The sequence below is a fragment of the Hypanus sabinus genome, chromosome 6 (genome assembly GCF_030144855.1).
Source record: "Hypanus sabinus isolate sHypSab1 chromosome 6, sHypSab1.hap1, whole genome shotgun sequence".
In the NCBI taxonomy this organism is placed as follows: domain Eukaryota; kingdom Metazoa; phylum Chordata; class Chondrichthyes; order Myliobatiformes; family Dasyatidae; genus Hypanus; species Hypanus sabinus.
The window spans coordinates 39,593,211-39,619,461 of NC_082711.1; the positions used below are offsets into that span (position 1 = coordinate 39,593,211).

General features: G+C 41.6%; 1 protein-coding gene across 7 annotated transcripts in view; it reads left to right on the forward strand.

Annotated features, from left to right (window-relative positions):
• nrp1a (neuropilin 1a) overlaps positions 1 to 26,251 on the forward strand; it is a 189,275-nt gene that overhangs the window by 157,797 nt on the left and 5,227 nt on the right. For 6 of the 7 annotated variants that reach the window (XM_059971944.1, XM_059971948.1, XM_059971943.1 and 3 more), the window contains 3 exons: positions 18,212 to 18,382; positions 22,786 to 23,057; positions 25,461 to 25,557. In XM_059971944.1, the coding sequence (XP_059827927.1) occupies positions 18,212 to 18,382; positions 22,786 to 23,057; positions 25,461 to 25,557 (540 nt within the window). The remainder of the gene's footprint in view (positions 1 to 18,211; positions 18,383 to 22,785; positions 23,058 to 25,460; positions 25,558 to 26,251) is intronic. The other variant, XM_059971946.1, reaches the window with a different exon arrangement.

The window sequence follows — 26,251 nt, forward strand, 5'->3', positions numbered from 1 at the left end:
ATGCTGTCAGGTTTCCTTTGTGTTGTGCTCACCTCACAGGCTGTCAGCATGCAGATCTTCTTTACTGAATTTAATGGCTTGAGGGCAGTGCTGGCAAGGTCAGCATTTACTGGCCATCCCCAATTGCCCTTGGAGATGGTGGTGGTGAGCCTCCACCAACTCCAGCACCATATGTGACCCAGCTAGCGCAAAGCCAGAAGTACACTCAATGCCTTTGCAACAGCTCATGCCAGTAAGATTTTGTTTTTCAAAACAAACATAATGTACAACTCTTTGCGCAATGATCAGGCCTTTAGATCATTTTGACAGGGGAAGAGTACGACAAATAGTTGCGAGTTCTTCATCTGAAAGGAACCACTAGTCCATGAGGAACTGTGGACAGCTCAGTCGGACAGCGTTCTTCAGGCAGACTGCCACCAGGGAACCAAGCAAATGTGCCCAGAGGTGAACTGAGTTGGGAGGCTGAGAATGTCACCTCCTATCTGTGTGGCTATTACATCAGTTACATTGACGGCGAAAGCCTCAAGGGATTTTAGGGCAGCACATTAAGAGCAGGGACATGATTTAACAGATCTCCTTGAGCCTCAGTAGGAGCTGGGGTACATTTTTACATTGACTTAAAGTGATGAGACAGCTTCACCTCTTGCAACTGAAAGGAAAAGAGTGATTTTTTTTATAACTGCTCAGTGAAAAGCAAATGACCAAGTCTCTATTTGTCTATCACACAATTTGCTGAGCTAGTGTTAGCGTTATCACCCGTAATCTCGCAGAAAAATTGCAATGGTGAAGGAGCAAATGGGACTAAAGTAATTGTTTACTGATCAACACCAGAAATATTGTAGACAGCTGCAGTTTAATATGGAAATCCATTATCCCTGATGACCATTTCCAATTGTTAAATTAAAAAGGCATTTTTTTTCAATTTTCTTCTATAAATCATTACAACATCCCCAACTATTTCCGAACATCATCCAGACTCGGGTCTCAAACTTAGTCCTGAGATAGCTCAGAAACCAATTTGACCTTCATATTTTCAGAGCTCTAGTTCTATCACCTAAAACAGTGCTTCACTTAAGAGCATCTTGTAATATCACAAAGCCAAACACAGCTTGGATATAGCTTAGTATGTAATATAGGTGAGGTATCCAGGGCCAAGACGCATCACATCACAGGCAGTGTTGTGTTATACTGTCCACTGCAGGCTATGAGTTTGCCTGTGTTTCCTTCCTGTTTTGTATAATTTACGCAAACTCCTCTTTCAGCACCTTTCACAGTGTGTGGTGCTCACGTTTCTAACCCACACCATGGAATGCAGCCAGTAATTTGATCCAGCCCAGTTGGAACGTTTTTTTCCAAAGGTCTGGAAAAGGGTCCATAGGTGAGCTGGGGGTAAAAAGTAAACATTGACACAGTAATGGTAGAAGGCTCAGAGGAATGCACTTCACAATGAGCTGCTGCCCCTGTCTGCTTTGTGACAAGGAGTGCTTGTCACAAATCTTATCTCTGCACCGTTTTCCCATTCTGGCTCAATATTATAACTTCTTGAATGCTAAGTGTAATCACAGCCAAGTAAAAGGATCCCTTAATCTATTTTTGTTTAGAATGAAAATGATTAAGACCCTCAACCATCTTCACATAAGAGTATGAAAGTATTCAGATCAATTTATTGCACTGGTTTTCCATATTATCTGAATGTAAAAAAACTCAATCTGACTTCACTGATTCAACTGATAAATGTACTTGTTTTAACATTGCCGTCTTCAACAATGCAGTACCACGTTTCTCCAAGCCGTAAATCTTTTCAATACTGTTCCATTCATTTAGAGCTGTGTGATGCCTCAATCTCATTTTATTAGACAGCCTCCCTCTGTTGGAAACCTGCTATTAGAGACAGTATGTGTGTGCCTTTGTGCAAATTGTTTTTGTGGAGAGGACTGGTAACACAATGGTGCTAATAGAACAAACGCCGCCAATTTGGTAGGTAGGAGGTTTCCAGAAAGCACAGTTTAATTTTCACCATGGCACGCACAACTGAAGCCTTGCCTTCTTTTATTTTCTGATGCAAAAATTCCAGATGACTGCAAACTGTAAACCTCACATGCTATTGTTCAAATCCAATGCCCCTTTTATTAGGGAATCGTCTTCTCAAGCACTGAGCAGAGAATTAGTTGATTGGAAAAATGTAATATAGATATTAACATTTCATTTTTGAGGTTCTTTCTGCTGTTTTGGACTAGTTCTTTTCATTAGCAAACCCCAGACATTTTGCAAATAGAATGTGTGAGTTTTTTGGTGGTAAAGACAGGCTATTTTCCTGATTACCATGCAATATAGAGTAATGGAGTCACAGAGTCTTGCAGCACAAAGATAGGCCCTTTGGTCCAATTGATCCATACTGGCCAAGCTGGATATGACCTATATCTCTTCATACCTTCCCTGTCCATGTACCTGTTCAACTATCTTTTGTTTACATTAGCAAAATGGGGAAGCATGTTCAATGGTCTGAAAAACCTAGTCATGAGCATATGGGTCCTGCTTCCTACAGAAGTTAATTTACCCCAAACATAGAGGGAGGAAAATATGGTGGAATTTATGTACAAATAGCGCCAGAACCAAAGCCTAGGGCATAAATGGAATCAATAATCTGAATCATGGGATCACAGAAAAATTGCAATACAGGTGCAGTCCATTCAGTTTAATCTGCCACAATTTAATCTGTCTTCACCTCTGTACACTGAATTTTAAATACACGTTCATAAAAAAAAGACTTTTTTCCTTATGATTTTAATACCTCTATCAGATCTTCCACTGTCCCAATGAGTGTGACCCCAGTAGATCCAAGTAATTAAGGTCCTCCAACTCTGGAATAATTTCTCTAAATTTCTTCAGTACCAGTGGCCTTCATACTGCCTTGAAGTTTAGAAACGTAGAATCATAGAAAACCTATAGCACAATACAGGCCCTTTGGCCCACAAAGTTGTGTCGAACATGTCCCTACCTTAGAAATTATGAGGTTTACCCATAGCCCTCTATTTTTCTAAGCTCCATGTACCTATCCAAAAGTCTCTTAAAAGACCCTATCGTATCTGCCTCCACCACTGTTTCTGGCAGCCCATTCCACGCACTCACCACTATCTGAGTAAAAAACTTACTCCTGACATCTCCTCTATACTTACTCTCCAACACCTTAAACCTTTGTCCTCTTGTGACAACCATTTCAGCCCTGGGAAGTAGCCTCTGACTATCCACACGATCAATGCCTCTCATCATCTTATACACCTAAGTAATGGGTTCCGGGTTATGAAATAATCATCAAATAAGTGACTTGGTTTTGCCAATGCCAATCTATATAGGTCATAGATGACTCTCAAATCATTTGCATTATTATATATTCACTGTGTAAGATACTTGAAACTTTGGATAATATTTAAGAAGTGCGTAGGTGCATAGTTCCCTGAAGGTGGAATCTCATGTGGATAGGGTGGTGAAGAAAGCTTTTGGTATGCTGGCCTTTATAAATCAGAGCATTGATATAGGAGTTGGGATGTAATGTTAAAATTGTACAAGGCATTGGTGAGGCCGAATTTGGAGTACTGTGTACAGTTCTGGTCACCGAATTATAGGAAAGATGTCAACAAAATAGAGAGAGTACAGAGGAGATTTACTAGAATGTTACCTGGGTTTCAGCACCTAAGTTACAGAGAAAGGTTGAACAAGTTAGGTCTTTATTCTTTGGAGCGTAGAAGGTTGAGGGGGGTCTTGATAGAGGTATTTAAAATTATGAGGGGGATAGAGTTGACGTGGATAGGCTTTTTCCATTGTGAGTGGGGGAGATTCAAACAAGAGGACATGAGTTGAGAGTTAAGGGGCAAAAGTTTAGGGGTAACACAAGGGGGAACTTCTTTACTCAGAGAGTGGTAGTTGTGTGGAATGAGCTTCCAGTAGAAGTGGTAGAAGCAGATTCGGTATCGTCATTTAAAGTAAAATTGGATAGGTATATGGACAGGAAAGGAATGGAAGGTTATGGGCTGAGTGCGTGTTGGTGGGACTAGGTGAGAGTAAGCGTTCGGCACGGACTAGAAGGGCCAAGATGTCCTGTTTCCGTGCTGTAATTAATATATGGTTATATGGTTAAGAAGTGTTTGCTTCCCATTAGACTTGCTCGCCAATTTTCAGGGTGTAACTAGACAATCAACTCCAGTATAATTGCAGACTAAATACAACCAGCTGACAATGCATAGAATACAGAACATAGAACAGCAAAATGCATTACAGGCCTTTCAGCCCACGATATTGTGCCGATCCTTTAATCTATCCCAAGCTCAATCTCACCCTTCCCTCCCACATAGCCCTTCACTTTTCATTAATGCAATGGCATTGTGATTAGATCACCAGTGGGAGCTTGCCTTTCTTCTATGAGGTGAGTGGTTCAAGATTAAGTAGATAATGACATTTCACTTACCAAGAATGACATAGAAACATAGAAATGAAAACCAAAGTGTGTTAGAATTTAGACATCACTGGTTAAGCCTTATTGGTACTGGAGTGTTGTAGATAACTTCAGGCAGAATAGCTCAGGAAAGATTAAAAAAAAGACCTTAGAAAGAATATGGAGGAAGCTTAACAGGATATTATAACAAAGAGGGACTTCAAATGAAGACTAATTAGAAAAATTAGGACAGTCCTCCTTTGACAAGATTAATAGCAGCTTCCAAGATGATTAGCAATTTTGACGGCATTTACATAAAAATACTATAAAGCCTTTAAAACTGCAGACTATGTATACAATATTATGCAGTCTCAGTATCCAAATATTAATAATTGAAGGAATCTATCCAGACTTTAGTTTTTACCCAGCAAGGTCCTGTTATCTGACAACATATTCCCTGGGAAAAGGTGAAAATTGGTCCCATACATGGCCTTTAAAAAGTGGTTGGAATTTTAGTTGAAGCTGAGCAACCAACTGTGCACGATTATGAAAAGACAGCAGAGGTCTGGGGACTAAGTAACTCTCCCAAATTCACAGCACAAGCATCAGTGGCCAAGTACAAGTATGTTTTAACAAAGAAGGCAAAGGGAAGAGAATGCTAATTTTCACTCCCTTAAGTGTAAAGAAGGGTGCCCAACAGACAGATGTACTTTTGAGATGTACCCACATTATTTCTCTCAGCGGAGAAGCCACAGTGAGTTTCATTCTTAAAACGAGTCCCCACAGAGAGTTGCAATCAGCTGCTTTGTGCATTATGCGTTTACAGACATTGCAGGTTTGTGTTTGTGTTGTAACATTAACTTCTAAGATCCTTTGACCAATTTAATCCCATTTAATAAGTTAATGCCCCTCTGGTTATTTGGAAAATGTTGTAAACCCAGTTGTTGCATTTGTTCTGCAGTGTCTGAGCCCGTTAGGGACTGGGCTGATGGTTACGCTTTCTCATCCAGCTATTGAGAAAGCTTATTAAAGGATGTGTACAGACTGTACCACACATCAGATAAGATTGTAATGTGCAGTATTAATAATAATGACCTTTGAATAACTTAGTGTGTATTCAGACAGAGAAACTGTAAATCAGCACATTCCATTGTTACCATTGTCACATAACCCGAACGTGGTGCCAAAGTGTGTTTGTCCATGGAAACCCCAGCAGTAACCCCTTTGGAATGCAAGGGTTCATTAATTCCTATAAGCTAGTAAGTGAGAATGTGCTCGATAGCTCGTGAACTGTCCCCAACCCTAAGTGAGTCTGGGTCATTAAAGGGACATCAGTGTGCCTTGAGGGAGTTTTGGCGTCGTTCTTGGAATTACTACCAACTGCAAAATACAACCACTGCTGTCACACTGAAAGCCGGGCAAGCAGCCGCTGCACGCACACTGATCTGATCGTCTGCCAGTCCTTACATTTTAAAGCAACTATGTGTTTGAACACAGTTACAGTCCTGCCATTGTCTACAAAATAGGCAAAATGGCGATAGACAGACTTCTCGTAAGCTTTTGAAATAGCATATCCAAAATCAAAGACTTAAAGAGGATTAAGTGCCAGTATGTTTCAATGTACCTGTGATAAATATATCCAAATCTGGATGTCTGCAGATTGCAAATCGTATGAAAGTGACGAGGAAAGATTTCCATCTATGTAACTCCTTTGTCAAGTTCAGGACAGTTTTAGAGGCTTTGCAGCTTGTGTTGTACTTTTATGGTATGGTCACTTCAGCAACATAGGAAATGAGCAGCCAATTTATGCACAACAAGCTCCAAAATGCAGCAATTGACATTAATCAGCTAGTCTGTTTTAACTGAGGGTTAAATATTTTAACTCCTCCGCTGTTTGTTTACTTATTTTGTTTAGAGATACAGGTTGAATGGGCCCTTCCGGTCCAAAGAGCTGTGCCAACCAGCAACCCACTTATTTATTACTAAATCAGCCATGATGGAATGGCAGTGCAGAGTGGATGGGCTGAATGGCCTAATTCTGCTCCTAGGTTTATATATTTATCGAGGAACAGCACGGAATAGGCTGCACCGCCCAGGAACCCCTGACTAGCCTAATCACAGGACAATTTACAATGACCAGTTAAGCTAATAACTGGTACATCTTTAGACTGTGGGTAGAAACCAGAGCACCTGGAGGAAACTCACACAGTCACAGGGACAACTCCTCACAGACAGCGCTGGAATTGAACTCCGAATTCCAACAGCCCGAGCTGTAATAGCATTGCACTGACCACTGTGTTTCTAGATCTCCTGGCATCTTGTGCAAAATGGCAGCCCCATGCACTGCTCTTTTAACACCAGAACTTAGACTCCTGTACTGGGAGTTCCTGGGGTACTAAGCCTTTGATTTTCTGGCTTACAACACAAGAGCTCTAGCAACCTGACCATTAAGCAGGCACTTTTTTTTTGCCAGGTTTAAGGGTAATGATTGACCCTCCCCTGCCCTCTCATAGTGGGAAGTATCTTCAGAGCAGTTCAATGTGAACAAATAATAGTTCTTCAACCCACAAGTCAGGGCTTGGTCAAGACTTTATGCCAGTTTAATCCAACTACTGAATACGTGCTTTGTGTGAGCCACACTTCTGAAATATCTGATTAGCTGCAAGTCAGTGCATCGCTCCCTTTGAGGAGTTAATTTTCTAAGCCATGAAATTTTCTTTTTTAAAAAATTTTGCCACTTGTCACTGTTGTGCCGGAAGCATCAACTGTGTGGTTGGTGAGATTAAAGTATCACTCCCGGCACATTCAAATTCCAGTAAGCAATACTCAACAGTAATGCAAAGTAGCCTCTCCCATATGTCTATCTGCTTGTTTTAGATAGGGAAGCAATTGCTTACTGAAATGCACTAGCAAAGCCCCCAGTCAACTCACAATCCTCAGAAACAACTAGTTCTGACTGGATTCCAGCTCATCGTTGCCCCCTAGTGTCTAAGAGACAAGCCATGACATTTTCCCCAAGGACACGGATGAGCGATACTGTTAATTTGAAAATTTATAACAAGGTACATGCAATTCTCAGTGCATTTGGGGAAGAAAAAACCTGCACCTGGTAGGCATTGTACATTGAAATTTTCATTGAAATTTCCTTCAACATGTTGCTGACAGTTATAATTAAGGGTGTCAAAAAATTTTCCTTGCAGCAGAAAATATACGTTTAGAAATTATCATCTCTGATAACTAGCAAACACATTTAACAGGTTTGCTGACATTTCTCTGCCCTATTTATGAGGAAGGTGGCAATAGTTATTATGGTTCTCTGCTTCCACCACAGAGCAATCATATGAATATCTTACCAATAAGATAATTGTTTTTCCAATAGCATAGATGTTACATCCTCCCTATACATATATATGCAAGTACAAATGGAATATAGCACTATGATCACTAATGCTGTAAACATTATAAACTCAGCAACATTGGCTATTTTATAAGACCATAAGACTTAGGAGCAGAATTAAGCCATTTGGCCCATCAAGTGTGCTTCGCCATGGCTGATCCTTTCCCCCCCCCTCAACCCCACTACCCCAGCCTTCCCCCTCTAACCTTTGATGCCGTGTCCTATCAAGAATCTATCAAGCTTTGCCTTAAATACGTCCAACGAACTGGCTCCACAGCTACCTGTGGTAATAAATTCCACAAATTCACCACCATTTGACCAAAGAAATTTCTCCTCATCTCTGTTTTAAGTGGGTTCCCCTCTATCATGAGGCTATGCTCACTTATCCTAGACTCTCCCACCATGGGAAACATCCTTTCCACATCTACTCTGCTTAGGCCTTTCAACATTTGAAAGGTTGAGAATTCCCTCATCTTTCTAAATCCTTGCGAGTACAGACCCAGAACCATCATACGTTCTGCATATGATAACACTTTCATTCCCAGCATCATCCTTGTGAACCTCTTCTGAACCCTCTTCAATGCCGGCACGTCATTTTTTAGATAAGAAGCTCAAAACTGTTCACAGTACTCAAGGTGAGGCATCACCAGTGCCTTATAAAGCCCCAGCATCACATCCCTGCTCTTATATTCTAGACCTCTTGAAATGAATGCTAACGTTGCATTTGCTTTCCTCACCACTGACTCTACCTGGAGTCTGTATCTGCTGGCATCATGCATTGTTTTCAGGCTACATACAAAACCAGCAACCTGTGCAAGGGTCTCAAAATCAAACCATTGAGAAGCTTGTGGAGTTTCTATTTACGTGATATGAAATATGTATTCTCACCCAATAATACATAGGTATACAAAGTATGTATGCTGCATGCAACCATATTCTCCCTGAGATTCATATTCTTGTGGACATTTGCAATAGAACAAAGAACTACAATAGAATCAATGAAAAACTACACATAAAGACTGATAAAAAAACAAATGTGCAAAAGAAGACAAACTGCAAATACAAAAAAGAAACATAAAAAAATAAATAACTAAATAAATAATACTGAGAACATGAGTTGTAAAGTCTTTGAAAGTGAGTTCATAGGTTGTGGAATCAGTTCAGTGCTGTGTTAAGTGAAGTTATCCATCAGGAGCCTCATGGTTAAAGGGTAATAACTGTTCCTGAACCTGATGATGTGGGACCTAAGGCTGCAGCAGGTTGAAGGGATGCTCTCCTATTTATTTTAAGTTCAGAAGGCTAAAGGCATGAGCCTTGTTTTAAAGTTTCTCTCTGGTGCACTGCGTTTGTTTAACCATCTCAGCTCACAAGAGGACCATGAGCTAGAAATTCAACTGTACCTATTTTTTTGTACAGTACAACAAAGCTACCTTTTGCATTACACCAGACTAGGTCCCCTGCCGAAGAGGGTGCAGTCAATTAAAAAGGTACTTGAAACAGTTTTTCCACCGAGAAACAAGAGCCCAAATGAGCCTTACATACTCAAATTTGTGCAGTTTCATATCAACCTGAGTAAGCGTCTGCCTGAAAGCAAAACTCCAGTGCTGGCACAGCAAATAGAGGTGCATTTTGTGAAGTTAAACTAGGCAGGATATATACAGTGAATGGCAGGGCCCTGGGGATTGTTGTTGAAACCTTGACCTTGAGGTACAAGTATGTGAATCCCTGAAAGTGTCAAGGTAGGTAGCCAGAGTGGTGAAGAAGGCTTACAGTGTGCTTGTCTTTTATTGGATATTTAATAGATATAAGAGTTGGGACACCATATGACAGTTGAACAAAACTTACAATATTGTGTGCAGTTCTGGTTGTCATCCTATAGGAAGGACCTGATGAAGTTAGAGAGGTTGTAGAAAAATTCCACAAAGAGGATGCCTTGATTAAAGGGTCCGAGTGGTAAGGAGGAATCGGATAGACTGGGTATGTTCTTTTTCCTGGAGTGAAAGAAGCTGAGTGGTGACATGACGGAGGCATATGAAATGATAAGAGACACAGATAGGGTAGATAGATTCTGTAGAGGCAAAGGTTTATGATGAGAGGTTAGTGCTTTTAAGGGGGTCTGCAAAAAGTGGTTGGCATCTGCAGTAAGATCCTGGAGTAGGTAGGAATAGTAACAATGTTGAAGTTGCATCTGCACAAGGGTTTGAATAAGCAGTGCATAGAGGGGTAGAACTGCTGCTGGTGAAATGGATGCAGGTTCAGTTCTAACATTTAATGGAAGTTTGGAAAGTACGTGGATGAAGAGTCTGGAGGGCTATAGTATGGGGGCAATTAAATGGGACAAGGCACAAGACCATGTATACTTTGAAAATAAGTTTACTTTGAACTTAATGTTTGCTCAAGTTGCCAAAAGGCTCAGAAAATGACATGCTTCTCTATGAACCTAAGGTCAGGGGATAAGTCAGCGTAGAGGGAGCACAATCCAGAAGTCTGCTGAAGGTGCTCAGTGAATCTGCTGCCCTGTTCCTACCCTGTCTACTCACTGTACAGCAGGACAGCCAACACAAGAGTCTTGGCTTCATATTGTTCTCAGTCAGAGCAGCTGCTGAGAAATCAGTGGAAACAAAACCACTCCTATTCCTCTGATGTAGTGATTCCCAACATCTACTTGATAACCAGATGTGAGTGAGCATGCCCACTAATGCCAGACTGCAGTGCCCTCATTCTGGTGGTTAATTCTGTAAACCCATGAGCAGATATTTTCTATTGGAAGATATTTCTTCATGTGAGGCATATTAATCCTAATTCATTGGATTGCAAATTCTTTGACTCACTGTTTTACCAACATACGTTATGGGCACAGGGTAGCATGGAACCAGGCTCTTCAGTCTGAGCTGACCATCAAGCATGTGGATCCTGTACTAATCCCACTTTATTGCCCCCATATTCCACACCAACGTCATTCTACAAATGTGCAGTAGAGGGCATCCTAACAAGCTGCCTCACTGCTTGGTCCAGAAACTGTCCTGCCGCGGACAGCAAGGCTCAGCAACGGGCAGTCGAAACTGTCCAGTGCATCACTTGGCACCAGCCTACCTGCCGTCAAGGACATGTATACAGAAAGGTACAGAAAAGGGCCAGTAACATCACTGAGGATCCCTGCTCGTGGACTGTTTGAGCCACTCCCAACAGGGAGGAGAACAACCAGACTCGGAAACAGTTACTTTCACCAAGTAGTAAGGCCGATCAACCCCTCCACCCACTAACTCCTCACTACTTCACTATTCCTGTCATGTACAGCCTAGAGTCACTTTATGGGCATACAATCAATCTATCTACAGTATATAAGCTACTTATCTTATGTATTTATATTTATTGTATGTTTTTTATTATTATTATTATTGCGTTCTTTATCTTTTGTGTTTGTTTTTTGTGCTGCATTGGATTCGGAGTAACAATTATTACATTCTCCTTACACTTGTGTGCAGGAAATGACATTAAATAATCTGGAATCTTAAACAAGCTGCCTCTAAATTCTACCACTCCTATACACAACAGGGGCAATTTACAATGGTCAATTAACTTACTAACCAGCATGCTCTTTGGGATGCAGGGTAAACCATATCATCCCAACATGGTCACACAGAGCAGTCTTCACCTGGGTAGGACCAGAGGTCAGGACTGAACGCAGGTTGTTGGAGCTGAAAACCAGCACAGTGTGCATTTACAGTTTATTCATTTGTTTATATTTAATTGTAGGCATTTAGTAAAACAGAGCAAATCTTATATTTACATCCTGAGTACTGTAATAGAATTTACGTGTAGGTGGAAATTCTGGGTTAATGATCAACATCTTCAGTCAATAGTACCAGTGGACTGTTGAATAATTAAACCTTTACTGTGAGTTCCTTGTTCTGCAGCACATCATGACCAAAGGAATTTTCATTCCAGTATATTATGTGGTCAGTTTTCCTGGTGGCCCATTAGCAGATTGGTTTAGATTTATGTGGCTGCACAACAGGAAGCTATAGAGCTATCCTCACTCTCCTATTGACAGCACAGGGAGACTATAAGAAGCTGTAATCACCAAAGGAGTGAAGGTCAAGGAAGATCTAATTAGGTTTAAAACAGAAAAAATGAAAGGAATTTTCCCCACTGATCAGTAAATCAGCTAAGGGTGGATGGGATGCCATAAATATGGATCACTTCTAAATACAGTAAAGAGGAAGTTAGTAGATATTTTCACTTTACACAAGCATTTATTTGAGGCTGGAATGAATTATCATCGGTGGCCATCAAAACCAAGGCATCACAACATTTAGGATGAGATTATATAAACAGCTGATGAAGAAATGAAGTTTCCTGGCTTCACTTCTGCTTTTTCATTTATTATGATCTGGGACTCTTGGTTACAAAATATCTGGTTTTAGACCGTAAGGCCATAGGAGCAGAATTAGGCCATTCAGCCCATCAAGTCTGCTCTGCATGATTTTGTTGTATGTATTTTAGTGAATATGTTCAAGAAAATCATGCTTTTAAACAATTGTGAGCTGATTTCTGGCCTCTTCGGGCTGTGACATTTGACTGAATCCCAGCAGAATGCAGTAAAATCTTCAAGTACTCTCTGCCACCATCAGCCTTCCTTAGTAGTCACTGAGAGAAATAGTAAAAATAACCTCACCCGTCAATGGAATATGGTGCATTGAGGCAAGTGTAAAGGGGGGTTTCTTCTTTTTCTTTGTTACTGCCTATGTTAATGAAAATGGCTTCTTTGTTTTGTTAAAAGCAGGAATGCTTCTTTGTTGCGAGAGAGTGCTGGAAGCTTGTTTGGGTTAAAATTTACTGATAACGAGAATTGTATTCCTTTGTAAACCAATTGGGATTAAAGTTGTTCTTTCTTCTGAGTCTGTAAGCTATTGTTGGCGGGCTTTTGGGGAGATCGGCACGAGGGGGTGAGAGAGAGGACGCAATGCTGTAAACTGGGCAAGGAATGGATCCCAAGGGCAGTATAAAAATAAAAGAGACAAAGTATAACATAGCAAAGATGAGCAGGAAACCAGAGGACTGGGAAGCTTTTAAAGAGCAACAGAAGATAACAAAAAAGGCAATACGCCAAGAAAAAATGAGGTACGAAGGTAAACTAGCCAAGAATATAAAAGATAGTAAAAGCTTCTTTAGGTATGTGAATAGCAAAAAAATAGTTAAGACCAAAATTGGGCCATTGAAGACAGAAATGGGTGAATTTATTATGGGGAACAAGGAAATGGCAGATGAGTTGAACAGGTACTTTAAATCTGTCTTCACTAGGGAAGACACAAACAATCTCCCAGATGTAATAGTGGCCAAAGGAATTAGGGTAAAGGATGAACTGAAGGAAATTTATATTAAGCAAGAAATGGTGTTGGATAGACTGTTGAGTCTGAAGGCTGATAAGTCCCCGGGACCTGATGGTCTGCATCCCAGGATACTTAGAGGTGGCTCTAGAAATCATGGACGCATCGGTAATCATTGTCCAATGTTCTATAGATTCAGGAACAGTTCCTGCTGATTGGAGGGTGGCTAATGTTGTCCCACTTTTCAAGAAAGGAGGGAGAGAGAAAACGGGGAATTATAGACCGGTTAGCCTGAAGTCAGTGGTGGGAAAGATGCTGGAGTCAATTATAAAAGAGGAAATTACGACACATTTGGATAGCAGTAGAAGGATCAGTCCGAGTCAGCATGGATTTATGAAGGGAAAATCATGCTTGACTAATCTTCTGGAGTTTTTTGAGGATGTAACTATGAAAATGGACAAAGGATAGCCAGTGGATGTAGTGTACCTGGACTTCCAGAAAGCTTTTGATAAAGTCCCACATAGGAGATTAGTGGGCAAAAATAGGGCACATGGTATTGGGGGCAGAGTACTGACATGGATTGAAAATTGGCTGGTTGACAGGAAACAAAGTAGTGATTAACAGGTCCCTTTCGGAATGGCAGGCTGTGACCAGTGTGGTACCACAAGGTTCAGTGCTGGGACTGTAGCTGTTTATAATATACAGTAATGACTTAGATGAAGAGATTAAAAGTAACATTAGCAAATTTGCTGATGACACAAAGCTGGGTGGCAGTGTGAAATGTCAGGAGGATGTTATGAGAATGCAGGGTGATTTGGACAGGTCGGGTGAGTGGGCAAATGTATGGCAGATGCAGTTTAATGTGGATAAATGTGAGGTTATCCACTTTGGTGGCAAGAACAGAAAGGCAGATTACTATCTGAATGGAGTCAAGTCAGGAAAAGGGAAAGTACAACAAGATCTAGGTGTTCTTGTACATCAGTCAATGAAAGCAAGCATGCAGGTGCAGCAGGCAGTGAAGAAAGCTAATGGCATGTTGGCTTTTATAACAAGAAGAATTGAGTATAGGAGTAAAGAGATCCTTCTGCAACTGTACAGGGCCCTGGTGAGACCACACCTGGAGTATTGTGTGCAGTTTTGGTCTCCAAATTTGAGGAAGGACATTCTTGCTATTGAGGGAGTGCAGTGTAGGTTCACAAGGTTAATTCCCGGAATGGTGGGACTGTCATATGTTGAAAGATTGGAGCGACTGGGTTTGTATACACTGGAATTTAGAAGGATGAGAGGGGATCTGATTGAAACATATAAAATTATTAAGGGATTGGACACACTGTAGGCAGGAAGCATGTTCCTGCTGATGGATGAGTCCAGAACTAGAGGCCACAGTTTAAGAATAAGGGGTAGGCCATTTAGAACAGAGATGCGGAAAAACTTTTTCACCCAGAGAGTGGTGGATATGTGGAATGCTCTGCCCCAGTAGACAGTGGAGGCCAAGTCTCTGGATGCATTCAAGAGAGAGTTAGATAGAGCTCTTACAGATGGCGGGGTCAAGGGATATGGGGAGAGGGCAGTAACGGGGTACTGATTGTGTGTGATCAGCCATGATCACAGTCAATGGCAGTGCTGGCTAGAAGGGCCGAATGGCCTACTCCTGCATCTACTGTCTATTGTCTATTGTCTATTGACTGAGGTTTGTGAATCGTTAATGCTGATGTGTCCGGACACTGTTGAGACGGGCAGCGTTTCGGTTCTGGAGAGGACCAATACCCTGCTGGTGGGCTTGGGGGCCTGCCCGGAGGAGGCGGGTGAGAGCTGTTTGGAGGAATTGTCGATGCACCCAGAGTTTCGAACTGCTTGTGCGGATGTGTGTAGAAGCATTGGGCCGATACTAAATTTAAATGAGAGCCGGTGGTGGTACGGCCTGGGGGAAGTATCTGAGGGTGAGATCTTCTTCGTGGATGCTGCGAAATACCACGAGGGAGGGGAGTTGACCGCTGAAGACACCTCGGAGAGAGAGAGGTTGCAGCGACTGGCCCCTACAGCCATGGAAGATGTAGGCAGCGTGTGTGTGGATTATATTGCACTGAAGAGGCGCACTGTCAGTGACCAGAATATGGCCCTGAGGGCCGAAGAGGCGATGGCCTGTCTGAGTGGTGCGATGTGGTTTAAGGTGCTGGATCTGAGGAGTGGATGTTGCCAGATCCCGATGAGTGGGGCCGACAAGGAGAAGACGGCCGTTATAAGTTCCCTAGGAGTCTTCCGGTCTGAAAAGATGCCACAGGGCATATCCGGAGCCCTTGCAACCTTCCTGCGGGATATGTAGAAGACCATGGGGGATGTGGAGGTGTTTGGAGTTTTGGCAGATGTGGATGTCCTCCTGGTATTTGGATTTGCCTCGGGAGAATATGAAGTGAGGTCGTTGCAGGAGCGGCTGAGAACTACAGAGTTGAAGTGTTTTCTGGATACGTGTCAGGGCTGGCGAAGGGCACAGCTCGTGAGTGACTGTCTCTACAGAATCAAGTTTGAAATGAAGATGGAGAGACTGGAGCAAATTGATCTGGAAGAAGTCATGAGGAAGAAAAAGCTGGAGAGAAGTGCAGTGAATACTGAACTGGAGGCTGACCAATCTTTAACTGCTGCTTTTCTGGTAGGGGTGGAAGAAACTGGTGGAGTAACTGCGTCCCAGATTGAGATGGCCAGGATATGTGAGTCAGAACTGCTGAGGCTGTGGCGAGAGTTGCAGGGGCCAGAGAAGAAGCTGATCTCTCGATTGCAGGAGGCTGAAGAGGCTGCAGGAGCAGTCCAGGCCATGTGTTTCAGTTTGGAGAAGATCAAACAGCAGCTACCAATTGCAGAAATGAGGAAGAATACGGATTCAAAGGATGATGTGCTGGATGTGTGGTACATGCTGCCTTTTGCTGACTTTCCCTCGACTGAGGAAGAGACCTTTGGCCCTTCTCCCACTGAGTCAGGTGTAGTGGGGAGGGTTAGCTGTGTGCAGTGAGTGAGAGGTTGAGAGAGGGGTTGGTAGCGCGCCCGAGGTATCCCCAGTTGTGTCCGAGCCTGAAGGGTTTAGGTGAGGGGGTACGGAGGTCTCAGAGGGTTAGGAAACTCCCAGAGAAGTTTGCGTATGTAGCGCCTGAGGAACAGCACGTGAGGTTTACTGTTTGGGAAACAATGTCACTGTTTGTGCCTGGGTTAGGGTTTGTATTGGCAGGAAGAGTGAGCGAGTTATTTAATAGTCATCAGGACATGATTTTTATTTGCCGGGAGGAGAGTGTAAAGGGGGGTTTCTTCTTTTTCTTTGTTACTGCCTATGTTAATCAAAATGGCGTCTTTGTTTTGTTAAAAGTAGGAATGCTTCTTTGTTGCGAGAGAGTGCTGGAAGCTTGTTTGGGTTAAAATTTACTGATAACGAGAATTGTATTCCTTTGTAAACCAATTGGGATTAAAGTTGTTCTTTCTTCTGAGTCTGTAAACTATTGTTGGTGGGCTTTTGGGGAGATTGGCGCGAGGGGGTGAGAGAGAGAGAGGACGCGATGCTGTAAACTGGGCAAGGAATGGATCCCAAGCGGAGGTCTGAGGCCAGGAGGTACCCCGAGGAGAGGAGACGAAGTTGACCACTTGGTTGACCACTTCGGCTGGTCCTGAGCTGCGAGTCGAGGAGTTTGGAGGGGATCGAATGGTGGCCAGAAGACTTCAGTAATTGAGCTCCAACGGTTGTGCACGAAGTGGTTTGGACTTAAGTTTGGCACCTTTTCTTTATTTTCTTTTCCTTCATGTATGCTGTATTGTTATTAATTACTTAGTTATAGTAACCTTTATAAATTGTAATCATTTAATCACATATGGTGTCCTGTTTGTTCTTTGGTGAGGCGGGGACATCACACAGCATCCACACCAGCTGATTACCCAGTTTGGCGGGGCCAAAGGCCGTTCCCTCAAGATGAGAACGAGCTGAGCGAGCCTGAGGCGACGCAGGGGGTTACACAAGGAAAGGCCAAGTTTGAACCTCCATGGAAAATCAATGAAAATCTATAACACTGAATTTGTACCATGGATCCATTTGTGGTTACCATGGTAATGTTTGACTGTAAAGTCGCATAATCTCCATTCTTGTTAGTTGGCTGAAATCTCACACCTTGATTGAGCAGAGTTTACAAAATAAAATCAGTAGAAGCTGGGGTCCTGGGAAAGGCTTGTGGCATTCCCTACAGGCCCTCTATCAAATAGAATACATGCTCTTCCCATCACAACCCTGGTTTTGTTCAAGGTAGTCAAAGTCTGGTGTATTGCCATATGAAAATCTTAATTATAGCAGCATCACAAGCACATAACATTATACTAGAATTGGAATTGCTTTATAATTGTCACATGTACAGAGATACAGTTCAGGTTATGACTCAGTGCATTGAGGTAGGACAAGGTAAAGCAATAACAGTGCAGAATAAAATGCAGTGCAGAGCAGTGCAAGACCGTAATGAGGTAGACTGTGAGGTGAAGAGTCCATCTCATTGTACTAGGGGATTATTCAATAACCTTACAGCAACAGGATCGAAGCTGTGCCTGACCCTGGTAGTACATTTGCTTTCAGGCTTCTGGACAATGGAAGGGGAGGAGAAGATTCAACGTCTGGGGTGGGTGGGGGTCTTTTATTATGCTGGGGCAGCGAGAAGCAGAATTTACAAAACAAAACATAAATGCAAATTATATCCAGTTTTTGCAAGAAAGAACACAAGTAGAACAAAAAAAATAAGTCCGTTGTAATGCCAAATAGTCCAAATGTTGTAGTGATTAAGGTCGTGCTAATTGGTTCAAGTGGCTGAGCGGAAGCAGCTGATCTTGATCCTGGTGGTGTGGGACTTCAGGCCAATGACAGCTGTGAGAAGATGGTATGGCCCAGATGCTGGGTTTCTCTGATGAGGGAAGTTGCCTTCTTGACGCAGCACCTCCGGTAGATGCATCCATACTGAATCTCCAGAATCTGTTGAAGTTTGTTAGAATGCTATCCTTGTATTTTGGTGTTTTGAGCTACAGTAATGATCTATCTTGCAGATCGTTTCCCTCCCTTCAACGAGGCGCCTGGCTTCAACTGTAAGTTTGGGAGCATGGCCCGACAGAGCTTCTGTGACTGGCTTCATGATGAATCCGCAGACTTTAGGTGGGAAGTCCATCTTGGAAAAGGTGAATCCACCATTACTGGGTCAGATGGAAATTATACAATGGGTAAGAAATGTGAAATGACATCCTCTGCAAGAGGTTTCTTTGAATCCAACTTGTTCCATGACTGTAATGCTCTCTCAAGAGACCCCCAGGGACGTTCAGAGCTGTGGAACTTATCTAAAACTATCCGTTCTTTACGACTTCAAGACTCAACCATACAGGTCCTTTTCCTATATTTTTATCTTGTCCTACTTCAGTCCGAAACTCTGCTCTCAGTAGTCTAACTTGTAGCCAGCTCTGATTGCCCATACATTTCCTTTGGTTTCTAAACTAGGATCATTTTGCTTTTAGAACTCTCATCCATGTCTTTCCATTTTTCCTCGATCCCTACAGCTCTCGAAATCTGATCTGATAGACATTCATAAATTTAATTGTGTCAACTTTTCTAATAGTTCCTTCAATAGTATGCTGTCATTTCCCTTTGGATAATGTTTCTATGAAACAATTTGGAGTATATTTCAGCCAGACACGGGCATAATGGCAGACGTCCTTCCCTGAAGAATATTTATGAACCAATTTTTTTATGATGACCAGTTTTAAGGTCACCATGACTGCCACGAGCTGTTTTATTCTAGAGTTGTTTAATTATATGAATTTAAGTTTCTTTAGCTACCTCACTGGATCAATTCTCTAGGTTTATGATGATCGTTATGCTGCTGTATCTTCTGTGACCCTAGAACAATCAAGAATAATTGGTCACAATGTGCTCAACTTCATAATGTTCTATTTCACATTTGTGACACCTGAATTGAGATGATTACAGGTTTTCAAACAGCTCGTTGCTGTTGGCAACCAGCTGAAAAGAACTTTATTACATTCTTTTTTAAATTCAGTATTGAACTGAGAGGATTGTTATTTTGAGATGTGTCAGCTGTTCAGCTGGATAAGAAATTGGCTGTTTCCCACAGATGTCAGATTTGATCTCTGCTCCTGCCGATCTCACCTGAGAAAATGGAAGCAAGCCTCAGTGCACCCAGTACGGGCGGCTAGTAATGGCCTAGTGGGATGGGGAAGGGTCAGTTCTCACTGGGACACTGCCTCCCCTCAAGGTTAATACATCCTCCAGTGAACACAGAAGCAAAGCTCACAGAAGCAGAATGATAACTTAGGAGGTTTCTAGCAAGCAGTTGCCACCAGTGGGATCATAACTCAGCTAGCAATAACCTTCAGAGACAGGGAGGGAGGAAAGTATTGGTGAGAAAAATAAATTTCAAAATAACTTGCCAATCCCCCTGTGGCAATGCCTGGAGGAAGGGAAGCAGAAAAGAAAGGGGAGGAGAACTGCTTTCTCCTTTTAAACCTGAGTACTTCTCACACAAATAAGTCGGAGAAGGGTCTGTACTTTTCTTAAAAGAATATCAGATCACACTGTTTCGATGTGTCTTAAGTATGCAGTCGGCTGTGGAGGCAGAGAGAATAGGAATGAGGTTAGTGAGGGAGAGGATTTGGATTGCCCTTCTAGAACTGCAACTGAGAAAGTTCAATATCTAACAGAGAGCAACGTTTTAAAAAATCATCTTTATTTTATTTAGAGATACCTCATGGTAACATGGCCTTCTAGCCCAGTGAGCACACACTGCACAGTTACATCCATGTGACCAATCAGCTTTGCTACCTGCATGTCTTTAGAATGTGGGGGGCAACTGGAGCACCCAGATGAAACTCATGTGATCACGTACAATCTCCTTACAGACAGTGGCAGAACTGAACCCGTGTTCAATTGCTCGCGCAGTAACGGTGTTATGCTAACTGCTACACTACCATTGATGTCCCTATTGTGTGCAGGCAATTCCTTGAAGTCAAAGGAAAGTTGTCCTGCTTACCTATGGATGCACCTCCAGCTCTCATATATAAAGAGCATAGCTTTAAGCTGAGAGAGAAAAATCTTAAATACATGACAGGGAAGTTTTGTATTACATAGAGCTTGTAATTGGCTGCCCTGGGTGGTAGTGGGAGCACATATAACAGTGGCGTTCAAGAGGCTGCCAGGAACAGAGGGATATGGATCAAGTACAGTCAGTAGGGATAGTTTAATTTGGTATCATGGTTAGCAGATACATCATGGGCTGAATGACCTGTTCCTATGTGGTACTGATTTATGTCCTATCAGTTCCAACCAACTTAATTGACATAGCTCCTTCATCATAATAACACATGCCAACGTGCTTCACAAGAGCGTTACCACAGTGATAATTGAACCACAAACACAAAGTACACTGCAGATGCTGGGGTCAAAGCAACACGTACAACACGCCGGAGGAACTCAGCAGGTCGGGCAGCATCTGTCAGGACGAAGGGTCTCGGCCCAAAACGTTGACTGCTCATTTCCACAGATGCTGCCCGACCTGCTGAGTTCCTCCAGCGTGGTGTACAGAGGTCTGGGTTCACCAGGTAAAGATGGGAATTATGGCAGTGAACAAACCAGGGTTTACATCAGTCTGTTTTTTTTTGCCAAATTGGTGAAAGTAACTTTTATATCAAATTCCAGATTATTTAATTAACTGAATTTAAATTCCACATTTGGCTTGTGGATCCAAGTTTGGGTGGACTACCAGTTTGTTAACTTTAACTACTGTGTCACCACTGATGTAATAACTGACAATCTAGATGGTTTATACATCAGAAACTGCAAATAGAGCTGCTGAAATTATAAGTGACCCAAAAGCATTCCAGAGATGATAACAAATAAAACACAATTATCAAATTGGACTTGAAGAAGTACTTAAACATGGTTTCGTTTTCAGGCAAATTCTAGTTGTGGAATGACCTTCTTCCACGCAGAGAAACATGAAGAAAACATGAGGAGCAGGAACTGCTCATAGACCTCCCTCAAACCACTTTTGTTAGCTAATAAGATCTAATTGTAATGTCAACTCTGCATTCCTGGTTACCCATAGTAACCTTTCAGCCCCAGTGACCAAGTGCCTTTAGAAATATTCAAAGACTCTGTTTCCACTGCCACCCCCACCTTTGTGGAAGAAAGCTCAAACAACTCATGACCCTCGGAGAGAGAAAAAAAAGCCTCATCTCTTTCTTAAATCCACAACTCTTTTATTGATCCCTTGTTCTAGATTCTCCAAATAGAGGAATCACCTCGCCCACCCCTGAGATTTTATCTAGTTCAATCAAGTCCCACTCACTCTTCTAAATTTCATCGCATACAAGCCTAACCTGTAAGAAACCTTCCAGTCATTGGTTTTGTAGACATTCCGTGACATGCCTCCAATGCATGAACAGCCTTCCTCGAGTAAGAAGACCAATACTATATGCACTATTTCATTTGTGGTGTCAACAGTGCCATATATAATACAATAACATCCCTAATCTTTTGTTCAATTCAATTACCAGTAATGATAATGATCTGTTAGCTTTCCTAAAACCTTGCTGTAACTTAATGCTAGACTTTTGTAAGTCATGCGTTGGATGCGAGCTGCCTCTTGTTATTTAGATTGTATGCATCATTTTATTTTTCTTGTCAAAATGGAGAATTCTGTATTTTCTACATCTCATTTTCCAATATTTTCCCTCTCAATTAACCTACCTATAATCCCTTCCAAATTTATTTTCCTACCTTTCTTTGTATCGTAAGCAGATACTGAAGCCGTAACTTTCTTTCAAATCATACGCATAAATTGTAAAATGTTGAGGCCCCAGCACTCATCACTGTGACTTGTTATTTCTAGTCAAGTGGAGCAAGAACTATTTATGTATCTTTCTTTTCCCTTTCTTACACTTCTATATTTACACCAGGGATTTAGTATGTGTTTTGGATTATCAAGAACAAAGTTTTTGATTTTAAATGAAGAGGAGGGAGGGGAAAAGTACAGCTGATGCAAATCAAATGAACAAGTGTTGAAGGTGTGGAAGGCTGAAGGAACATCCAGAGAGAAACAGAGTGAAGCCTAACAGAGATTTATTAATTTAAAGGAGTATTATAAAATCAGTGTGTTCGAGAAGCTGATGCTAAGAATTAACAAGTGAGACTAGGAAAGGAAGATTTAATGAAAAATCTCCCAACAAGAACAGCTAGGGTATTGATCAACTGTCATGAGTAGATGCAAGGTGTCCAGTTTGGAGCAGTGTTAAAATTTACACTGACAAAGACAGAAATTTACACTCCACGGTGTATCTTGGATTTATTTGACTGAGATGTAGATAAAGAAACTTTCCCTGTGAGAAACAATGGATTGAATGGTAAATAGTTGAACACAGATAGGTGTCTTAGAAGATTAGGTATCATTTAATACCTTATATTAATGACTCAATTAAGAGCAAACAGTGATTGATGAGTTGGCTGTTGCAGGAGCATAGAAGTAATAGCAGTGTTAAACTTTGTTTTATTTTCTTAGTCCAATGCTTCCTTTATCATAACTAAAGGAGGGAAATGTTTTTCTGTGTCCGTGTAGGTAGAGACAATTTTATTTACACCGAAAAAATTGGAGAAAAGGAAGAGCAAGTTGCACGCCTATGGAGCCCTCCATTACCACATGTGAATTACGGCGATTGTTTGGTTTTTCGGTACCAAATCCGTGGAACTCAAGGCAGCAGTTTGAATGTGATTCAGAGGAAGCAGACGGGTGGCTTCCCTACTAGTGTTCTTTGGACCATGGGTGGACCTCAAGGTAGCCGCTGGCAGGAAGGACGAGTGCTGCTTCCACGATCGTCGCACAGCTATCAGGTAACTCCAGGAATTCATTAAAGCATTACAGAATGATTTGAAATCTATATTTAAAGTAAATATCTTTGAATCACATAATCAAATCTTAATATAGTTCAAATATTTACCTACCCAAATCAAAGTCAAAATCATAGTTGACTTTACTGTCATATGCACAACTGCATTTATGCACACGTGCAATACAGCAGCATCACGGCCACATGGTATCAGAGAATCAGAGAAACAACATTTACAAGAAAAATATTAGCAATTTAACATTATACTCCAGTTCAGAGAAGCTTCCAGCGTGAAAAGCTGTAATATACAAGTTTGAGATGGGGGCATGATAGTAGATGAAAAGCAGAAGCATAGGTAGAGACATGGAGTCAAAGAACAATACAGGATGGATACAGGCCTTTTGGTCCAATGTGTCTATCCAACCATGGTGACCACCCCCCCAAAAGCAAATCTTAATTTCCTGCATTCAGTCCATATATCTTTAAACCCTATCTATCCAGGTACCTATCGAAGATCAAAGTGCTTCTTAAATCAGTTCATTGTGGAGATGAGTTATCAACCATCAGGCCCCTGAACCAGAGTGGATAACTTCACTCAGCTCAACCAACAGTAACTGATCCCACAACTTATGGACTCACTTTCAAAGACTCTACAACTCACACTCTCAATATTAACCATATAACCATATAACAATTACAGCACAGAAACAGGCCATCTCGGCCCTTCTAGTCCATGCTGAATGCTTATTCTCATCTAGTCCCACTGACCTGTACTCAGCCCATAACCCTCCATTCCTTTCCTGACCATATACCTACCCCATTTTTTTTTAATGACAATATTGAACCTGCCTCTACCACTTCTACTGGAAACTCGTTCCACACAGCTACCACTCTCTGAGTAAAGAAGTTCCCCCTCATGTTACCCCTAAACTTTTGCCTCTCAACTCTCAACTCATGTCCTCTTGTTTGAATCTCCCCTACTCTCAATAGAAAAAGCCTATCCACGTTAATTTTATCTATCTGCCTCATAATTTTCAATACCTCTAGTCCCCCCTCAACCTTCTATGCTCCAAATAATAAAGACCTAACTTGTTCAACCTTTCTCTGTAACTTAGGTGCTGAAACCCAGGTAACATTCTAGTAAATCTCCTCTGTACTCTCTCTATTTTGTTGACATCTTTCCTATAATTCGGTGACCAGAACTGTACACAATACTCCAAATTTGGCCTCACCAATGCCTTGTACAATTTTAACATTACATCCCAACTCCTATATCAATGCTCTGATTTATAATGGCCAGCATACCAAAAGCTTTCTTCACCACCCTATCCACATGAGATTCCACCTTCAGGGAACTATGCACCATTATTCCTAGATCAATCTTTATCACCTAGATCATTATTTGTTACTTATTGCCAGCAAGTTCTTGACACGATCTTGACCCAGAAATAATTTGAGTCAAAATTTTATTTTTTTGTATTATTATATATTTTTTGTAATTGTGCTGTTTACCTTCTTTTGCATAGTGTTTGTCCGTATTTGTTTGAGTGTAGGTTATTTTCACTGATTCCATTGTATTTCTTTGTTCTACTGTGAAAGTCAGCAAGAAAATGAATTTCAGGGTAGTACACAGTGACATAAATGTTTCTTTGATAATAAATTTACTTTGAACTTTGAATTTTTGGACCTGTCTCAACCACTTTTTCTGGCCATCTTGTTCCGTACATTCTCCACCCTCTGTTGGGAGGTTTTAATTTTAATTTTTTCATGGATATGGACATTGGGAGGGGCAGAATTTGTCATGAACCTGTTGGATTGCTGGGCTATTTTAGAATCAGCTGGAGTGAGATGATGGCCAGAAGGAATAAGGGTGGCAGATTTCTTTCTTGAACAACTTGGGTTCTTCCACTGACCTAGTAATCACATGATGACCATAAACAGGTCTAACTCTTTTTATTTCAGGCTTATTACTTGAATTTAAATTCTGCAGCAGTCTACAAACTTACAGTATATTTCTGGATCAATAGTCTAGATTCAAGTCCAATAACCTAACCAGTATGTCACCAGACGGCAGGCTTTAAAGACATGTAAAATGAACTACCAAGGAGATAATACAGTGTTAAATTTTAGAGAAGTGAGCAAGAACTGAGGGCTATAGGGAGAAATATAAATGAATGCAAATTGTCTTTCGTTGTCAAATCACTGACATACAATTAGTTCAGTGTTGAGTAACTTAAGCTGGGATACAGTGCTGATTTCTTTGGTTAGATTCAGGAATCAGATTGAAAATTTACCAGAATTTTCCATTAACTTGTGCGTTACAGTTTGAATTTGACCATTTGATTATGGATGAAGCCATTTGTTTGTGTCACTTTGCTCAAGCCTCTAAAACTTTCTGCCTCTGAAGGTTGGCCTGGAAGTAACTGTAGGAAAAGGTAAACGAGGAGAAGTGGCAGTGCACGATGTGGAGGTAGTGAGCAACGGGAATCCAAACGAATGCATGGGTGAGTTCTCTGCAAAGTCTGCTACTCTGTCTTATATTCTTTAAAGTCTTTTCAGGTGAAATTCGACCAGAGCCTTCACAACTGTCAGAGCCTGGCAAGGAATTCACCTGGGAATCAGTTATGCCATTTTCCATTTTTTGTTGACTGAGTCACTGGCAAGGCCGGCATTAACTGCTCATCCTTAAGTTCCTTTCAGAAGGGGGCTCAGCTCAACCTTCTTGAATTGCAGTAGCCTATTGAAGTGAACTGGTGGTCTGTATACTTATAATTTTCCTAAAGCAGTCCACAGCACATGAGCTTCATGGCCACAGTTTGGACTAGACTCTTGCTCTGACCTCAGTTAAGTCTAACCTTACACACTTCCCTGTTGATCAATAACAGTGTTGGCATCTAGGATCACAGTTTCATGTTGGCCCTTTCTTTCCCTTCTTGCTCTAAAGCATGAAGCAAGCATTCACACCATGAGTAGATTCCACTCATTCTCCATCACCTTGTTAGTTGAAGCTGGCTCTTGCTGCCTTTTATTAATTTATGGGATAAAGGCATTGCTGTCACTTTCATTTACCCAGTTCTAACGGTCCTTGAGAAAGCAGCAAAGAGCTACTACGTTGAATGGCTGCTGTCACTGTATGCCTTTCGGGCTTTCAGTTCAGGAGTTCCAATATCTAGACCCAGCAGTGAGGAATTAACGCCA